A 20977-nucleotide genomic window follows, 5' to 3' on the forward strand; every position below is an offset into this window, starting at 1 on the left:
AAAGGCTAATAGTGCATTTATTAGTCAAGATCTGCACACATACTATATTAAAAACAGTGGTTTGCATAATTATTTTACCCCATACTCTCTTCCATAATTTCTAGTGTTAAAACTTGGAATCAAAATTGAGATTATTACTGTATGATAAACAAATCTTCCACTTAACAATTGTGCATTTCAAGCAGGGCTTTATTGCAGAAAGGGATAGGTAATGTCTCTTCTGAAATAAGCATTCTTTACGGCACATTATGGCTTCCTTTTTAGCTGCTGGGATTGAACTTCTCAGTTTGGTCAGTCAAGATTGATAAAAATAGGAAGGATGAAGCAGCACCCCGCAATGGAACGGGGACAAGTGAGAATATACTTGGTTTAGTTCCACTTTAAAGCATTTAGTATTTCTCATTTCACAAACAACCTGTGGTTGTTGAGAGCAAAAACTTGCTTTGTCAGGCAGATGAGTACTGTTGGTAAAAGACAATTATTAGGTTTTGCACAAGGATTCTGGGCTTTGACTAAGGAATTCTGAGACACTGAGGTTTTTAGTATAGAGGAGACATTCCAATAGAGTAAGCACATTCCAACTTCAGGTTAAAAGAAAGACCTCAACTTCAGTCTCAAGTCTCCTGCACACTGAAAATCATTTTTTATTATACATATACATGCACACAGAAAGTATTCAGGATTCTTAGTTCTGACGAAACAAAGATTGAACTGTTTGGCCTAAACTCTGCCTGGAGGGAACAAGGCACTGCTTACCACCTGCCAAATACAATCCCAACAGTGAAGCATGGTGGTGGCAGCATTTTTATTTAAACCTAAAGCAGGTTTGTCAAAATATTTTGGTGAACAGCTTTTTTATTATTTGAAAAGATTCTCATTTTATAGCATTTTTTCAAAACATATAAAAACTTTAGCACAGTAGTATGTGTATATTTTTATTCCTATAAGCAAACATTATCAGTAAAGTTAATAAGTGTTTCTACCTGTGAATACAGTTTTTGGATTCCAAGTATGCCATGCCAGAAGCAGCATCCAAAGCAAATTTCACTAATTGTTTAGTTTTCATGTCATCCTTCTTCTTCCTTAAAAATGACAGGAAATCTCCACCTGGATAAACAGACAGATGGACAGTCAGGATCCATAAAACAGGCCTTTGGTGAGTCTCTCATTAGCAACTTAAATAGACTGACAGAAAGCAATGAGTACAGTTAACCCAGATTGGAAAATCATTTTAATAAAAATTAATCTTGAAACATTATTTGACAGAGCAGCCATTCCAAACTGTCCTTGATGCAATCTCCAAAACAAACTTTTCCTTCCAACAATTATGCAGTTGTATACGAACATATATTTTTATTTTATTGTTTAACAGTGTCATCTGTAAGCTCAGGATCAGACAATAGCTATTTCTGTGTTTTAATTGCTATTTATAGCAAAGATTCTAAAAAATAGGACATGTCTACAATCCAATATAACTAACATTTTAACAAATGCATGCTTTGATGAGACCCTGAATTAAAAACTCTTGGCTAAAAGAAAGGTAGTTTACAATAAGTAGCAGGTAACAGTCTCCACATTTTTTTTTTTTTTTACTCCGACTATCGTTTCAGGACTGGTATGGGTATCTGGCATTGCTCGTCCCACATTGTTCATGAAACTGTCCTGGTGGATCCACAAACAACTGCAATACAAGTGAAGGGGAGAGAGCGCAGCGGGGATGCCACTCACTCGTTTTCCCCCTCCCTTTCCATAGAGATGTATGTACAGCGCACGTTCATGAATCTTTCAGTCTTTTGTCAATAGAAAGAATCGTGGAAGATCCTTACCAACAACAAAGGTCTAACATGTGTACGTAGCCTTAGGTGTGAAAACATTATCAATCTTACGCTTATCCACACTTCACTATAACAGACTTTAAAATGCATTGAAAAAATAACTTTTAGTTTGTTGAACTAAATATATGCTTAAATGGTCATGGTTTGTTAATATACCATGTAACACAGGAGGCAGAAAGCTATACATTGGTCATAATTATTTCAAAACTTGAAAAGAGGTAGATTTGTATGAACAAAAAGTTTTATTTCCCAAAATGCCACCTAAGCCATTTTACAGCAGTTTAGTTGCATGGGATGACATAACATACTTGATATCATTTACCTTTTTGTAACTTCACAAGCAGCAAAAAAGCATCAAGAATTCTACATACAATTGGCTTCAAAAAGCATTATAGTTGTTTAAAAAACACTTTACATAGTCCATTTGCTTGCCTTATTTCAGATGTAATTAGAGTGACTAAAGTGTGTTACTATTTTTGACAGATGAGAAAAAATACTAAAGAAAGCAAAAATTGCATTCTGTTCTATGCAAGTCTCAGTCACTGACTGGATATAGTGGAGCCTCTCTGTACCTTCCTGTCCCACTAGATACACACTACACACTGCCTTTCATGAATAAGGCTGGGTAAAATTGTGTTGTGCAGCACAGTTTTTAGTAAATAGTAATATCTGTATAAAACATTCTTGAATGATTTGAGTGTGACGTAAGGGCTGTGGCAGTGTTTCTCTGCCTTTTTAACATATGGGAACCCCTTGAAATAACTTTCAGATCCCAAGGAACCCTTGCATCAATATCTATATCCACAGCTCACAGTACATTAGTGTGGTGGTCAGTATGAATAATTAACTCCTATTGGCCAGTGGGAAGAATGTCATCCTTACAGATAGCCAAAAAGCTCATTGGTGTCACCTAATCTGACCACAGAGGCACAGACTGCTCATTGCTCAAAAAACCCCTAGCAACCTCTGGAGGAACCCTGGCTGAAAAAACACTAGGCTATGGATAGTATGGTAGAAAGGCAACATGTCACAAAAGAAAAAAAAGGCTTCTGTTGATTTTCAGGTCATCGATTGGAAGTATCATCCTAGCAACCATGAAAGCAGCATTTTTCAAAGGGCAACATAACAAGAGTAAATTTGATTTTTCTTAGCAGGTTTCTTCTAAATTGTAATCCCTTGAAAATGAACATTAATTGAAGTTGATCATTATTTTGGGTGATCTTTAATTGCTTATGGTTTCATTTCATGATAACAGTGGTTTGGAAACACTATGTCTAATTAGAGCATGTGGGCATATAACAAGACACAAGAAATGTAGAGAATGACCTTCAAAAACCAGATCCGGTGTCATTAAAAATGTATAAAAAGTTTCAGCACTTTTATTTTAAACATTTTTAGACACACCTTATGCAAATGTATTATATAGTGAAAACATATTTACAGCCCATCATTTTTTGTGCTTTGTGCACATTATTATGTTTTGTGCTAGATTACACATCTTTAGAAACCTACTGTGTTAAATAAGGGTTTGAAAACTGCAATAATGCAAATATACATTAGAATTTTCCCACCAAGGTATAGCTACTTATGTTTTTTTTTTTACAATAAAAAAGGATAATGCAAGTTTAATTAACAGATTTAAGAGCAGACTGCTCAAAGGGTTTATTTTAACCGACAAGTTATCCTCTGTTGTATTGCCCAATGGAAAAGGTATAATAGTAAATGTATTACTTTTTATTTATAAATCACCAGCCACAAGGGAATTAGCTAGTAACCACACAATATCCTGATTACCACCTCATCAGCTTTCCCAAGCTGCATATCCTATACGTACAGTTTAAGTCAGATGTTTACAGTCTTTAATGCTGTATAACCCCTCCACAGATTTACTAACAAATTACTAAGTACATTTGGCTTATCATTTAGGACATATACTTTGTGCAGGGAAAAAGTAATTTCTTCCCACAATATTCATGGACAGATTATTTCACCTTTCATTGCGTTTATCACAATTCCAGTGGGACACAAATTAACATACAGTTTGTTAACTGTAAACTTGAAAAATTTTGGAGAAAGAAAAAAACAAAACAGATATGCCAAGCCTTTGGGAAACCAGAACATTAGATTTATTATATTTTTATTATTAGCCTAATTTGAGTCAACATTTGGATGTGTATTAGGGCTAACCATCAAACTCACTACCTCTTTTCTTTGAATGCCAAACTGGGAAAATCAAAAGAAAGCAGCCAAGACCTCAGAAAATAATGTGGACCTCTGTAAATCTTCCTTTGGGCTAATTTCTGTACCCCCATGGGTCCACATTCATCTGTACAACAAGAATACTCAAGTATAAACACCATGGGACCACATAGCAATCATACTGCTTAGTCTCCTAGAGAAGAATGTACTTTGGCATGAAAAGTGAAAATCAGTCCAGGATCATCAAAAAGAAAAAAAAAACCTTATAAAGTTACTGAAGGAAATGGGCAGAAGTATTTGTATCCACAGTTAGAAGAGTCCTTTATCAAGATGACCTAAAAGGCTGCTCAGCAAGGAAGAAGCCAATGCTCCAAGGACACCACAAAAAAGCCAGATTGCCGATCACAATAGTACATGAGGACAAAGATCTTTCTGGAGTGATGTCCTGTGGTCGGGTGAATCCACGATGAAACTGTTTGGCCATAATCACCATTTTTATGTTTGGAGGACAGGGAAAGGCTTAAAAGCCTTTGTGGAGGGGTTATAAAGTGAATATTCAAGACTTACTTCTGGCAACTGTATGTGAAAGCAAAGTCCATGCATAGAATAAAGCACATAGAGGTTTTATTTAAATCAACACATTCCAGCAGAAATAAAGCCTTTAAACAAAGTTAGGCAAATTGGATTGAGCATGTGATGAATAATGCCCAACGTATGCCCAGGGATGGGCTTTAAGATGGAAAATTACATATTTATTACAAGTCTCACCAAGCAGCATGGCTATGCTTAAGACTGCATGTATAAAACATTGTTTTTTGTGGAAAAAAAAACTGTTCATAAAATATTTCAAAATAATTAAGTTCTAATTAATTTGCTTGGTAAAATGCATTAAAGAGCCATTAAATTCCATACTGCATGTTATTTTAAAACCTTTTCTTAGTGCCACGGTTTCCAATTATATTGTATTTAGCTACTCTATGTTTTCATGCACTTCTAGATGAAAGTCATAAGAAGCAAGAAAATGTCTTACAGACTCAATTTCCCACAAATGACTTTTGCAACAGAATGTTCTCATCTTTTTAGTATTGATTTATTGGCATTTCTGCTTTATAGTTCGCTGAAATAGCACATGCTTTTAAGCAAGGCTGTGTCTTCATAAAAAAATAGATCATACAATCATGAGAAAAGAAAAAGAATACCCTGCACAGTTCATATGTAATTAAACTGTAGTATAGTATCTAAATTATTTAGGAAGCAAAAAATTATTGGCTTAAGAAATGGTTTCTTCAATAAGTTTTTTTCTGGATTTTGTTCATATTAGTATTATACTAAAAGACGATAAAACAAAAAAAAGGAAAAAGATAAAAATAAGAACAAGAACGAACAAAGAGATTAATTTATAAGTATGACACACAAATCAATAAACTCACATTTTTACGTGTGGTGATTTAAATAAACTATAATTACCTTTGACATGAAAATTTAAAAAATAGGTTGTTTAACCAAAATAGTTAAATACAGTAACTGTCAAGTTCATTCCTAACTTTAAATTTTCTACATGAACTATTTGATAAAAAACATTAGCAGAAAAAACTCTAAAGGGGGATAACATTACTGTAATTTAGCGTATCAGCTAAAGGACACAGCGCACCATTATTATGGCTATGTAATTTGCCATCAAATTCTAAAGCACAGTAAGAGACAAATTAAAGGAAATAGGGCTCATTTTGCAGGATTGTGTGTAGATGTCTTTATAAGTGGGCAGCTCTAACTATTCTGTCAATGACTGTTGTGGGATGGTAAATATTAAATTAAACATTTGACTAAAACACAAAGACTGTAACAGAATTTCGAGTAAATGCAAAAAAACTTTTTATAAAAAAAGTCTCAGATGTGTGATTGCTGCGGTAAAGTGGGTTGAAAGTCAATTCTTTTTTTAGTTTTGGATAGAGTGGCGAGTGGTTAGATTTCCAAAAATTTGGCTTTATTAACACAGATCCAGAGAACATAAGTTACATAAGTTTTTTTCAAAGATGAATCACTTACATTCAGTCATAATGTGATTTACACACCATACTTCCTTTAATGTACATAACCAAATTGTACTTCTAAAACGTCCTACACTGCAGACACTGTTCTGAAACCTTTGTCACCCATGCACAGTTCCCAATCGTACTACTACATAAACTATGCTTTTTTTCTGCTTTGTAGAGTCAAATATTATATATCAGAAGCAAAATGTCCATATCAGACACTTCAGTGGCCCAAAGGTTAATGTACATTCATATATCAGACTGTTCGTCCTCACTGTCTGGGTATTTTTACAGCATTGACAATAGAATAACATTTTAACATTCCAGGAACAGTGCATAAACAGTGTAATGACACACAACATTTATAATATATAAATATATAATAAAAGAAGACATAAAGGAAAACCTATATGCACTTAATAGGTCATTACCATTCTTTTAGCTAATGAAAAAATATATACTCTGAATAAATAAGATTTAAGCACAGTTACAGGTTTTAGATATAAGGACATTCTTGCTATTTTCCCAACCAAGTAGAAAAGAAACAGGTGTCCACATAGGTAGTTTTAAGCTTACAGACTAAGCCAACATAAAGCTCAAACTATTTTTTCTTCTTTTTCTGTAAACAGTTACAGGTAGTCAAAAGGGAGATATGGTAAAATCAACACAACTGCCTAAATCAGAAGTGTGAGGAAAAGGAAACTAATAAGACTAGGAGTGGTCAAGTAAAACAAATAAAAAAGTGTACATTACTGGAAAGGTGAAGAATATCTCTGCAATATGAGACAGTTTTACAAGTTTCTAGCATTTAGAAATTTGTCCTGAAATAAAGCTGATGACTATAGCTGCGGAAATGCATTCTTAATAAACCTTTGAGGGCTGAAAAAAATGTGTTGCACAAAAAAACAAAAAACTAGTGACCGCTGATTTTGCTTAATTACAGAATACCATTTTCTTTTTTTCATCTTTACAACACAGCACGGCCAAAAAAGTTCAAGGAAGTCAGCTAGGCAGGGTTATCAAAAGTGGCCGAAAGATGGCTGCTCATTACACAGCTTTGTTCTTCTGACAAGATCAATTGATTTTTTTATACCCTTATCAAACATATAACAAAACACATCAAGAAAAGTAGGGTGGTGGGTATATTCTCATATTCCACAGTTTTCAGCCCACCTCTAAATATTAAATACATAGAAAAAAACAAACAAGGAGAGGGGTTTCCGTAGGGCTATTTTTTTTGTATTAAACCATTTTCAAGAATGATCGTACCACACAAGATATTGTGCAAAGTACAAAAACATGAATTCAATTTTTCCAACTTATTCAGGTTTTGTTACAACCAAGAAGAACAAGGTTGTAAGAAAACCTGAATAAGTTGAATTCACATTTTTGTACTTTGCACTACATCATATAACAAAACACTTTCAACAGTATATTTAACACACCGAAAAGTAGCAAACAAGAGAATTTCATTGTCAGTTTAAATTATCATTTACCTGGCACAAGTTCCATGACAATATATATTGGTTGTCGCTGTGTACACACTCCAATGAGTTTCACAATATTGACATGATCATATTGCTTTAGTATTCTGGACAAGGAGAACAGAAAAAAACATGTTTTATTTTATAGTAGCCAACTTGTAAAACACACTACACACCTTTACTTCACAGAGATCCAAGGACACCAGGGGATGATGCATTCTGCTTGATCAACAATAATCTTCAGTTGGGATGATCATAGTCCAGAAAGATAGAGATTGTGCAAATAGCTAACTTAATAATGAATGTTAAGCAGAATCTGATCATATAAAAGTTTGGTTTTTGACTGACCTGTTTAATAAACAATTTAGTTGATAATTTTTACAAACAAATTTCTAACAAAGTCAAATAAAGTTGATAACGCACAAAGTCCCTGAATTCAAATCAAATGGCTGTGAGGTTACAAGTTCCAAAATGATTATGCAGGTAAAACAAATTGATATTTAGCAGTTATCAGTTCTTGAAAGTATACTATCAATGAACACTGGTCATATCCCAGGAGCCCACTACACGTTTCATATTACTGACAAATCTTATGTTCTCTGCCTCCACAAAAGCCCATGCAAGCTCCAAAATCGGCTTCTATTTATCTAAAATGGTTACATACATATAACACATCTGCTCAACGCGAGTCCAAAGTAATTTTCCATTAACTATAATCTGACCTTAACTCACCTTGCTTCAGATAAGAATTTAATTTTTAGTTCCTGAGGAAGATCTTCCTTGCAAGTTTTCACAGCGACTGGTGTTTTATCTTTTAGGGTTCCCTTGTAAACTTCACCAAAGTTGCCCTGCAGCAAAAATAAAATCATTCATATGAGCTCATGATTCAGTTAAAGTTATTCTTGATCTTTTATAAGATAAAAAATAATAAACATGAGCAAGGAATTTTGTAATATGTCCCTCAAAGGAGCTCACAATCTAATGTCCCTACCTCAGTCATATGTCATTATTGTAGTCAATTTTTAGGGAGAAGCCAATTAACCTCACTCTCACTGCATGTTTTTGGGATGTGGGAGGAAACTAGAGTACCAGGAGGAAAACCACGCAGACATGGGGAGAATCCGCAGACTCCATGCAGATAATTTCCTGGCTGGGAATCGAACCTGGGACCTAACGCTGCAAAGGCAGCGGAGGGCTAACCCCTGAGCCACCGTGCTGCCCTATAGATTGATGTAAAACAAGAATTGGCTCTGCTAGTTAGTCTTTTTGTATATATCATATATCATCATTTTATGTATCATTTTTACTTTATGTAAGGGTTGTTATGGTAAGTCAGCTTCAAGCAACCCAGCCAACGTGTAATGAGGTTACATGTAAAATTTTAGGACTGTTTTGGTATGATCATTATTTTTGAAGGGAAGATTAGAGAATGGGATACTACTCTTCATATCTCAGACAAGCTCCATTTTTTTCCCAATGTTCTACTCTACAAAAGTGAAAACATTATATGGCTATCCCAGCCTCTATGCTTACTTTTCCCAGCAATTCTCCTAGTGTCACATCTTCATGATTGAGAATCCATTTTTTATCCTGTGAAAAAACAAAAAAAAAAATCCTATCACTGTGGAACACTGAAAAGATCTAAGTAGCTTCAAAAAATTGTAGTGAACATTACAATTACCACCAAACAGCCACAGCAATGTAAAAAGCGTGTAAAGTACTCCTACATAACAGGATATTAAAAACAACATAACTGTAATTTCATTTTACAGAGTAAAACCTGACGCATGTTGCTCAAGATGCAATTCTCCCCCCCTATCACGCCTCTGTCCTGCACACGAACAAGCCCCCTTCGTATCTAGGAGTCGTCCATATGTCGGGGACTACCTGTACACAAAAGTTCTTTAGCAGGCAACCTAGTTATCCAGCAAAATGAGTCCCAATAAAATAACCCCCCGCCCCCCCCAACAATATTCTAAGTGTGACTCGGGGTGGATTGTACCTTCAAAAAGCAGTGTTCCCAAGTCACACTCAGGGTAGCTTTTACCTAAAAAAAAAAAAAAAAAAAAAAAAAAAACACACACACTTACCCTGTTCCGTCTGTGTCCCCTGGCGTCCTGCTGGTCCCAGGAGGCACGTCCTGGAGGCACGTACTCTGATCTCCAGCCGAACAATGCAGCAACGATCTCCGGAATTTCCAGGTGTCAGTGCGGGTGGGAGGATGGGCGGAAAATTCAAATAATTTTGTATTGGATTCAATACAAAGTAGCTGTATTGAGTCCAATACAAAGAAATATGCATATAATATATATATGCTACTGTACAGTTACATGTTTAAATATTTTTTTTAACAGATTTTTGTGTTTTGTTATATAAAGTGTATTATTACATTTATTAACTATCCGTGAGTTATGTCTAAGAATTACAGCCTACAATTAAAAATACATTTCCATGCAAAAAATTGTACCGCTTTTTGCATGAAAAAATGGACGGAATTAGAGCATTAGAGAGGCTAAAAAAAGTTTGTATAAAATATATTGGTGCCTCTTAACACAGGGTCCCTTATCCAATATTGTAGTGAAAAATACAATTAGAGAGGATATTCCCTCCTAAAGACATGGATTCCTGGAAGGACTGGGCTCTCTCTAGTCAGATGCAATGTATGCATGTACCCAGCAAAAAGAAAAAATGCAAATGAATGCATAATGCCATAATGTTACCAATTTACATTTCAATTATTAGTTTAGCATAGAAATGTCACTTGAATTGAGGCTTTGCAAAGCCAACTATTACTTGCAAACTGGGAATATTTTTTGCTGCTTACATAAACTAATGCTTTTGATATAATGAAAACTAAAGTCTCATAACTTTGCTTACTCATAATTCCTGTCCACAAAAATAACATGCATTCTAAATGCAAAACACTCCCCTGTGTATGCTTAGCAAAACAGAAAGGTAAAAGGTAAATACAGTCTTTAATTACAAAAGTTTCTGGTGTAAGATAACAGGAATATGATGCTTAGATTTAAACAAGGTACAAACTACAAATACCATGCAACCAGCTAGTCTTCAGATATATATAACAAAGAACAGACCTCCAAGGATCAAACAACAGAACACTAAGCTTTTAGGTTACAAGAGGCTAAATGGAAACTGCAAACAAGACAAGAAAATGCCAAAAAAAGGTTATTTCTGTAAATGTTTCAGAAAGGGATGTGGAAATGTATATTAATTTTCATAAGTTCGTTCTTAAAGCATAATGCACTGCAACAAAAGGTGTCCATTTTAAGGTGCTCCCTGACAATGTACGTTAAGTCCTTGGAAATGGACGCTAAAAATAATTAACCTTACAATAAATGATCTAACTGCACAATACCAAATCATTTTAGGATTTTTACAGCTTCCATCTTAACTCAATAAGTGCATTTTCTCAATGTCTACTCCATCTCTAAAGTAATCAGACTACTGGGTACAAAATACCAGCTGCTGCCCACAAGCCCTTTAGAGCTGTTAATTTTTGATCAAGGAAAAAAAATGGAGCAGAAAATGTATGTAAAAAACATCAAATATAATGATTCTGATGATTTCAACCCTCTAAAACAGATCAAAAGTCAATTTAACATCCCTGGCGGTCTGATTATGTCAGCATTTTTTAACCTCTCTAGCGGTCTAATTCAGTCCAAATTTCCATGTGAATTTTTTGCATGGAAAATTATTTTTCATTGCAGGCTACAATTCTTAGGTATACCTCACCGATATTTAATAAATTTAACAAATTTATCAATAAACTTTAAATAACAAAACACAAAATCTATTATATATATATATATATTTAAATATGTAATAATAACTGTACAGTAGCATATAGATGAATATTTCTTTGTATTGGACGTAATACAGCTATTTTGTATTGAATCCAATACAAAATTATTTAAATTTTCGCACCAACGTCACCAGGAAACCCCAGAGATGGTCGCTGCATTCGCCGGCTGGAGATCAAGGTGGAAGGACGTGTCCCCAGGACCAGCAGGACACCATGGGAGGACAATGGAGCAAGGTAAGTGGGTTTTTTTTTTTTTAATTAAAAGCTACCCCGAGTATGACTCAGGAATACCGATTTTTGCCTGGAAAATCCACCCCAGGTCACACTCGGGAATACTGATAAGGGGGTTAAAGTCATAAGCAGTACATTGTACATTGCATTTAATTTAATTTAATCAAATCAAAAACACTAAAATCTGTCCAAACAAGGGTGCAGTATTATTGTTAAATTAGTATTAAATAATTATTTATTATTTGGATTCATCACTTTATTACTGTGATCAATGTGTTAAATGCAGATTACAATGTAATCTGCTTTTAAATTTCCCGCCAGGCCACGCCTTCCCAGCGTACTGACGCTTCACGCATACCATCGATCACACTGGGGATGCGATGCCAGGGGACACAGAAGCTGGCCATCGCTGGAGGATGCCGCTGGATCGTGGGGAGCAGGTAGTGCTTTTTGGTACATAAAATTTTTCCCCAAACCACATTTAGGAAAACTGCCAGGGGGTTAAAGTAAAATGAACATACTTTGGATTATTTCCAAATGATAATTCTAATTCAGATCAACTGATAAGCAATTAGATGAGTTGGTAAATCTCAATAAAAACTATGAGAATATTTCATGTACTTTCACTATTATGTGTTTGTATTGCAGCCCAGGGACAAAAAGCTGGCACATGGAGGAACTTCCCAGGTTTACTATACAGCCATTGACCATATTAAGAATGTTAATTGGGTACTTATCATCTGGTTCCCATTCAATATACCAGTGTTTCTCAAGCAGGGTTCCTCCAGGAGGCTGCTAGTGGTTCCTTGAGCAATATGTGACTCAAGTCATTTTAAGTGAAACCAATGATCTGTAATGGTGACATTCTTCTCACTGGCCAGCTTTGTAAGAGGCATTCTTCGCAAAAATAACAGCCAACAGTGTAAAATATATGGCAAAAAAAATAAGTGACTGAGGTTGACCTTTATCAATTTCCCCTAAAAAGGCTCTTTACTTCCCAACACGAACACTTAAAGTGTAGACTTTTTTTCCCCAGGAAAACTAAATATTTTAACCTACTACTGTAACCTAATAATTGTGTTACTATACATGTATCCTAATAATTATGGATCAAATAAGGAGGATTAAAATTTTATCAGAACTGGAAGTTGAGATACTTTCAGTACTTCTTGCTAGTGAAATCGAAAACTGCAACACTTTTATATTACCATATTTCTTTTCCTGCACAAATTCATTTACATTTTCTATGAGCTTTAATGGGAATAATTACTATCCATAGGAAATAATTTAAACTTTTTTTTTTAATTTTATATTTGTGTTAATGCTATATGTTAATGTATTTTCAATGTGTTACATTTTACAACCTAGTTCAATGTATATATCAAGCATATTGTTTGCATGTGCAAGCCATGTTTGCTCATTACAGATGCAGGCTCTACCTCCAACTTTGACTTTCTTTCTACTCCATCTATTGCATTATTTTGAGTTGTTTTGAAGAGTTGTTAAGAAGAAAGTTCTAACAATTGCTAATGCCATGCATTATCCCACTGATGGCTAACATTTAAATCTCATTATTTAATAAAAATTATAAAACACACATGGGACAGTTGGATCCAAAATAAATTAAGGTGAATACTGCAACATAAAAACATGTTCACTTTAAGCTTTAAAAGACTTTGATAATGCAATTAGACTACAGCCTTTTCTATAACATTTTAATTGCCAAAATCTGATATCTATAGTCCATTTAAATTGCTGTTGAAGTGTTTACCTGCCGTTATCTAACTGTAGTGAAATTTCTATGTTTCACCTCAAGCAATGTTTATTTCATTAAAATTCTTCTTTTAAAATGAAATAACCAGAGATCAATCACATGCAAACATTTTCCTTAATTAAACATTTAGCATTTTGGCACAGCTTTTGGAAATAGACAGCATGTCAATTTTCTTTTATATAATTAAAGGCAAATCAAATTACTGTAAATGTAGCAAGCACAAGAATTTTATTGCTGATAACTGCTATTTTCTATCACACAGGGTTTGCCGGGAGATTACTTAATTGCACACATTTCCCCAACTTGTTCTGCATACATCCAGCGGCAGTACAGGATTATTCAGCACATGTTAAACTCTTTCAATTTTAAAGCTTTATTGACAAGCACATGCAAATGAGTCTGTCTTATTAGAAGCAGCTTTACAAGTTTTCAGTAACTGAACTTGAGTTTAAGCAAAATGCAAATAAATGCCATATAATCCAAAAGTTTGGAAAATGTAATGCTTCTTTATAATTGAAGCTATTTTTATGAGTTATATGGTAATTTTTTTTTAAATAGATTTTTATTGAGAATCTGTAGATACATCACAGTGGTATACAAGTACAAAATAATTCAATTATTTCGGGTATACAAACTTATTTGAAAAATACAAGAATAAAAAAGACAATATGTAAAATAAAATTATGCTGAACTGTAGAAAATAGGATCAAAGTGCTGGTATTTTCTGAAGATAATATGGGGCAGTAGATATGTGAAATACAAACTGGTGCAAAGTGATAAACTAATAAGTCTTGCTATACTACACATGGAAAGGAGGGGATCCGTTGCTCACTATATCGTTGTAGAGACGGTTCTATTTTGCCAAGCCTGAACTATGTAATAGACAATAAGGAGGAAAGAAGAAAAAGACAGGCTTTCTCTGGCTTAATATTTGTATGTTATTAAAGCGTTTGTGTCAATGTTTTTTTGAAAAACAGGACAATAGTAAGGTAATGTTGCATTAAAAGTGTATTACTTCATAGTTACATATTACATTACATATGAACTATAAAAGATAGCAGATCAATATTAAAACATACATGTGAACAAGTGGTAATCAAAGATATACAAAATCATAGTGCTTTAAAGAGTTGTACTTAGGACATTTAGGTGTCTCCAAAAGTTTACCGACGCATTTCGCCAAATCCATGGCTTCCTCAGGGGATCAAGAGACTTGAGTGGATATAAATAAAAATAAAGGGTGTGAGTCAAAACAGAAAACACCCCAAGTTTGCCTTTTGTTTTTGGATTTGGGACAGGGTGTCCCATTGTTTGGCAGGTAAGGTCCTAGATGGGGTGAATATAGTGTCCAGGCTAAGAGAAAGGTGTATTAAATGGCTCAATGAAATGTGTATTTGCATGTCAGAAATTAAGAGCAAAAATAGAATAACTAGAAAGAGGGCTTTTTGGCAAAAATCTCTATATTTAGCTGAAAGTCACAATGGTTAAAACAAAACAATATACAAAGCTCAAAATTACAAAGCAAAATATAATGTATAAGTTTTGCTAGAAGACGTTAAGTGAGCACAGTTATCTCTTTACCTGATCCATTTTGCTATAAGACTTTTTCAGGGGTGTAGGAGATATTAAATTGGTGATATTGCAGAATGGTATAAATTATGTATGAATATGTAGCTCATCACTGGTAAAATAAAAGGTAGACGTTTGGAAATTCCCAGATGAAGAAAAGGACCAGGGAACTTTTATTGACATGCTCAATGTAATGGTTATGGAGGTACCAAAAATAGGTGGGTAGATCAATGCAGCAGCAGGACAAACTGTTTTACTTCAACCCAGTGAAGGGGCTGGTTGGTAGATCACAGCAGCGGCAATTTAGGCTGTGTTTTTACAGGCCACCTACAGGGCGGTTATTTACCTTGTACAAACCATATTTTACACTGGGCATAACTGTACAAAATCAGCCCTGTATTTTAGGAGTCTTTATTAGACTTGGAAAAAAAAAAAAGGGTAGAAAAGGGTTTAAATCTGTAGGACAGCAGTATATGTGTCAACTCTATTTATATTATACACCTCAAAGATACATTGCCATGAATTGAAGATACTTTAAAGTAGAGCTCTGTGTTAGATATATACACGCACATAAACACATTTATACATATTATGCAGAAACTCAAGTTTGTGTACATAGAGTCTTGCTTTAAAACACTGACTGTAAAGTGGCACAATCTAACCTACATAACATTAACTAAAGGCTGTTTCCTATCTGGTGAAAATGCTGCAGTCTCTCATTTTCTTGTCACTGCTAACATCCACTGCACTTTCTGAAGCTACAGTATAATGTGGTGATATAATGCAGTCACATATACATATACTGATACTTAATATCACATCTCCTTTCTCTTCTTCAGACCATGTCTAGTACAGCCCAATCTTTCTCAACAAAGGCAGCATCTGTCTAAGGCTAGGTACACACGTGCAATAATTATCATTTGAAAACGGACAATCATTATTTTGAGCGATTGTACTGTGCACAATTTTGTACATGCTGTAACGATACGATCCACCAATAATGTACACACTAGATATGATCGTTTGAATGATCGTTCAAGCGATGCAGGGAGTGACATGTACAGGAGAAAGTGTATCACAGAACAATTCACTGTCATTGAACGACCGTACACGCAATAAATTACGAACGATCGTCGACCAATCAGATCCGCCGGGACGGTTGTTAAAAGTTATCGAACGATCTGTCGTGGATCGTTTGTTTCCAACGACAATTATCGTAAGTGTGTACACAGCCTAACACAGTGTACTGTCGCCTGTTTTAACTGGCAATGAAACAATATTGATGCTCTTTGTTGGACAGTTTAAAAATGTCCCAATTAAAATTTGGACCTAAAGCGTACCTAAACTCAAAACTTTCACTTTACATAAAAGGGTAGAGAACCCTTTTATGTAGGGTAAAAATTCTGTTTTTTTTTTTTGTTTTTTTTTTTAGATGCAACACCGCCCCCCTAATTCGAGAATGAATGGGAGGAATCTCGCGCCTGGGTCGGGCGACACAGGATGAAGAACGAGGAAGACAGGACGAAGATGGCAGCACATGGAGCGCCGGCTCCAGGACTGATGTCAAGACGACGCGGGACCCGATGCCGGACACCCCCGGAGTGATCAGACTGCCCTGCCGGATTGAAGATAAGCGTTTTTTTTTTTTTGAGTTTTGAGTATAGTTCCTTTTTATTAGCTGTTTAGCTACAGTGGAAGTTCCGTTTTATAGATAATAATCCAGAATCTCTCCTTGGGAACAAGAACACTATTTTTTTTTTTTTTTTTTTTTTAATTAGAAAGCTGTTAGGACCTGTTACTGTTCTCTTTCGGTATATTTCCCTTTCTCTGTGCCCTGCAAAGAATGGTCAATGCAAGAGGAATATCCAACAAGAACCCCCCTAAGAACCTGACAGAAGTTATAATCTGTTTTTACACATCCAAAACAAACTGTTTTGACTGCAGTTTTGCTTTAGGAAGTGCAAGAACTCAACAAACTGAAAGTCAAGAAAAAATCTAGAGACATATGGTAGGTAGGTCATGTCATTAGACTGTCTACCCACATAGTGTTTATGTCTGACTAAACACTATTTTTAACATTTTCACCTTCCTGGTACAAAAGAACTATTGCATATAACATGTTTATCAAAAGCATCACTGCACACCATCTGTCATAAATACTAGATTTACAGGCATCATTTCTCAGAACATGCTGGTCTACTAATAGCAATGATGGAGAACGACAGGCACATAACTACTCAAGCAGTTCTATCAAGGAATTGACAAATGATCTGGTTACAAAGTGTTTTCTCTTCAGATAAGTGGTGCACCTAATGTTAATACAACATGTATTTTGTCAAAAAAAACGGTAAACAGAAATGTACTCCAGTATTCTGCTTCAGAAAACCAAGTGCTAGTTAGGGCACGGGCAAACTTCTTCCACAAATTGTATGTAAAAAACAAGTATTTAAATTTTCACCCACATTTTGCATTTAGCCTGCAGTAGTAGGAAATAAATTCTAACAGCGGCACCCACAAACATACAAAACAGAGGACGTAATCGTTCACCACTCTATCCAAAACAAAATAAACATGCCAAACACCACATAATAGACCAAAGCAACATTTTTGTATAACCATCAGCATGGGTGATCCTAAATCACACAAAAAACATAGCTAATAATTACACATCAAACTTCAAAAATAGTGGCTGTTCTTTTCAATATGGCTAGTATTATGCCCAATCACAGGATAAAGGCAACTTTCACCAAATCTAGTAGGTTGTGCAACATAAAGATCAGCAAAAAAACAACAAAAAACAAACAAAAATAAAACTACAATAACCCCCCCCCCCAAAAAAAATACAAAGTATCGTAACCAATAGATGTTCGGTAGGCTATATGATATACAACTACACTTTGACCTATACATGTGGGTTTTGATTTTTACTTGGTGCATGACCTGTTTGCCTAAAACCTCGGTGTGGGCTGTATGATAAACAAATAAATCACCCCAAAGCTGAAATAGCTAAGCACATGGAAATTATGTTCTAACTGCTGGCTCAAAAAGGGCCACATAATATACATGCTATTTTTTATTTTATTTTTTTCATTTCAATCATAATACATAAAGGAAAAAAAACTTGTATAAACCCACCACACATAACAGAGAATAGGTTTGTTGTCAAGAACCTAGTAAAGTTTATTAAACATATTAAACCGTCAAGCTGTTTTTGGTAGTTACTGAAAAATTGAATTGCAATACAGGGGTGGCCACAAGCCTAGAGCTTTTTCTCACCCAGCTTTAAAAAAAATATAATGGGAGATCACTGCAACCTGACACAATGAAATGCCTCTGTTAAACTTTCACAAAAGAAAACGTAAAGCGTAGTTTTCGTTCCTTTTCGTTTTCTTGCTCGAAGATGATGATTTGTGATTCTCAAACTGGGCTGTCAAGGGCAACTTTAATCTAGACAGATGATTGGGAACCAATAGGAATGGTTCTTGACTATTTGATTACTATATTATCAATGTCACACTGCTCATAATGCAGGCTGAAGATTTCATTGAAAAATAAGCATTCAGCCTACAGATGGCACTGCAGCCAGAGGTTCAAAATGTTTATCTGATTTATACAGTAACGGTCAGATATGATTACAGAATCACAAAAACGTTTAGTTTAGAACACCAGCCTGTAATAATATTATAAAAAAAAAAAAAAAAACTTGACTTTTGTTAAAATAATATACTAAATAAATGCCTTGTCAAGTTAATTAACAAAGCTTTCCCTACCAAATCTGGCAGGTATCCAGGCATCAATGACCTTTGGTCACAAAAGCGTTAACCAAGGGAATTCCTGTAAAGTTGCACCTACTCAGACTAACACACAGCAAAGATACTTTAAAACTGGTCAAAAAATGAGAGGGAATTGGCACAACGTAATAATGTTTGACTGAATTAGCTAAGGGTCTCATGTCTACAGCATCAGGCACTTTGTGTATCTTCACTAACCCTCTTTGTCTGTAAGTTTACATACAAAAATACACATAAAAACAAGGAACAAGACACATGATTTACAGATCTGTGACTGTCCTAATTTTTTTTTTATAACACTGCATAAATATATTAAAAATACTAAAATTATTTTTTCATTTATATATTATGGGTGAAAGGACAGCAGCAAACTAACTCTTAAAATAGTCCAGTTTTAAGCTCACTATGGCAATTACTTTATGTCTGTCCTTTATGAAATTCTTCATGTGCTCTTATCTCCTGGAAATGCTTCTTAAGCTACGTACACACTTCCAATTAATATCGTTGGTAAACGAACGTTGAACGATCCTGCACGATATCTGCGAACGATCGTATAGCACCGATCCTGTACATACAGATAACGACACAATCGTTCGTAGATATTGTACACACAATAGATGCGATCGTTTGAGCGATACAGGAAGTGACGTGCACGACAGGAAGTGAACGAACGTTCGTTCATCACGCATGCTCAGACCATGGACGATCAATGAACGATCGTACACACGAACGATGGTCAACGATCGTCGTCCAATCCGATCCGCCGGTCCGGTCGTTCATTTCCAACGACTTTCCTCGTTCGTCGGCGTCGTTGGTTACTTTTTTTACGAACGATTTTTGCCCAATCGATCGTTCGTCGTTCGTTCATCGTTCATTTTGAACGATAAAAATTGGAAGTGTGTACGCAGCTTAAATATAAAATGTCAGGGCAGCACACAAAGAAGATTTAAAACAGAGGAATTAGCAATTACTTTAAAGGCCAACAAAAATGCTTTCCTGCAATCTCATAAAAATTACATTTGTTGTCCTGCTAATACTGACCCCTGCTTATTTCAAGTTAAGCTCCTAGGTGTTCTGGATTTCCACATTTGTAGGTTCAGAATTTTGGAAATTTTTTACTTACTTCCAGGAAAACTCTGTTAGCTGATCAGCAGAAATCTATCCTGTCAGCCATTTGGCAGCATTGCTGAGGGCCACTAAAGCTAAGACACTGCTCAGCTTTTTCAGCATTACACAGCCCACCATAAAAATTCTGTTCATTGAGGTTCTATGGCCAGACTACGAATAAATGGAAAAAGGGGAACAGAAACTTACTAGATTTTCTAAACTGGGTTTGAGAGAGACATATTAAAGTATAACTATGTCAGGGCATGGATAGTCAAATATTTAAAAACTTGCCAGAAAGCAGTAAAAGAGGTTTAAATCATGGTGTCACATACATCTGGAGATTTCAGCGCTGTGGAGCAACACATCTTTAAATTCCACAGCAGGAGCACTGAAACAGTTCTGGAATAGTCATAAACCTCCCTTTAAGCAAACTAGTTTACTATGATCGCCTCCTAAAACATTAATTGTATTAAGAAAGCAATTTATAGTCAAGACAACTGTCAAGTCACTGCTCTAAGGAGAGGAGAAGGAATAGCTGAACTGGTTTAGACAAAGATTTCAGTGCTTCTGTTGCTACAAATTGTTGAGAATTTTCCCACATTGCTGGCAGCTACACAAGTCAAAAGGGGCTTGTTTTAGGCCAGGTTCACATCTTTGTGATGAAAAACAATTTGACAGGCAGGTCAACACACTGCCACATTAAACAAAAAAGCTTTGCCATGAATTGTCATGTTGAAAAAATATCACCATAAAATGATTGCAAATAACTTTTAAAGCACAAGGATAAAAAGACCTTGCCATCTGACATGCTTTATATTTACCTTCAGGTAGCTCCTTTATTACTACAGTTAGGTCCATAAATATTTAGACAGGGACAACTTTTTTTCTAATTTTGGTTCTGTACATTACCACAATTAATTAATTAATTTTAAATGAAACAAGTCAGATGCAGTTGCACTGCAGACTTTCAGCTTTAGTTCAGTGGGATGCACAAAAAGATTGCATAAAAATGTGAAGAACTAAAGCGTTTTTTTACACAATCACTTCATTTCAGGGGCTTAAAAGTAATTGAACAATTGACTCAAAGGCTATTTCATGGGCTGGTGTGGGCAATCCTTTTTTTATGTCATT

General features: G+C 35.1%; 1 protein-coding gene across 1 annotated transcript in view; it reads right to left on the reverse strand.

Moving 5' to 3' along the window:
* Positions 1–962: 962 nt before the first annotated feature.
* The window catches only part of FER (FER tyrosine kinase), an 87732-nt gene continuing 67717 nt past the window's right edge, over positions 963–20977 (reverse strand). The window contains exons 15-18 of the mRNA XM_072416106.1: positions 9085–9141; positions 8284–8399; positions 7564–7658; positions 963–1107 (exon numbers count right to left, since the gene is read on the reverse strand). Coding sequence (XP_072272207.1) covers positions 980–1107; positions 7564–7658; positions 8284–8399; positions 9085–9141 — 396 coding nt within the window. The 3' untranslated portion in view covers positions 963–979. The remainder of the gene's footprint in view (positions 1108–7563; positions 7659–8283; positions 8400–9084; positions 9142–20977) is intronic.

The sequence above is a fragment of the Pyxicephalus adspersus genome, chromosome 6, assembly GCF_032062135.1.
Source record: "Pyxicephalus adspersus chromosome 6, UCB_Pads_2.0, whole genome shotgun sequence".
NCBI classification, from domain to species: Eukaryota; Metazoa; Chordata; class Amphibia; order Anura; family Pyxicephalidae; genus Pyxicephalus; species Pyxicephalus adspersus.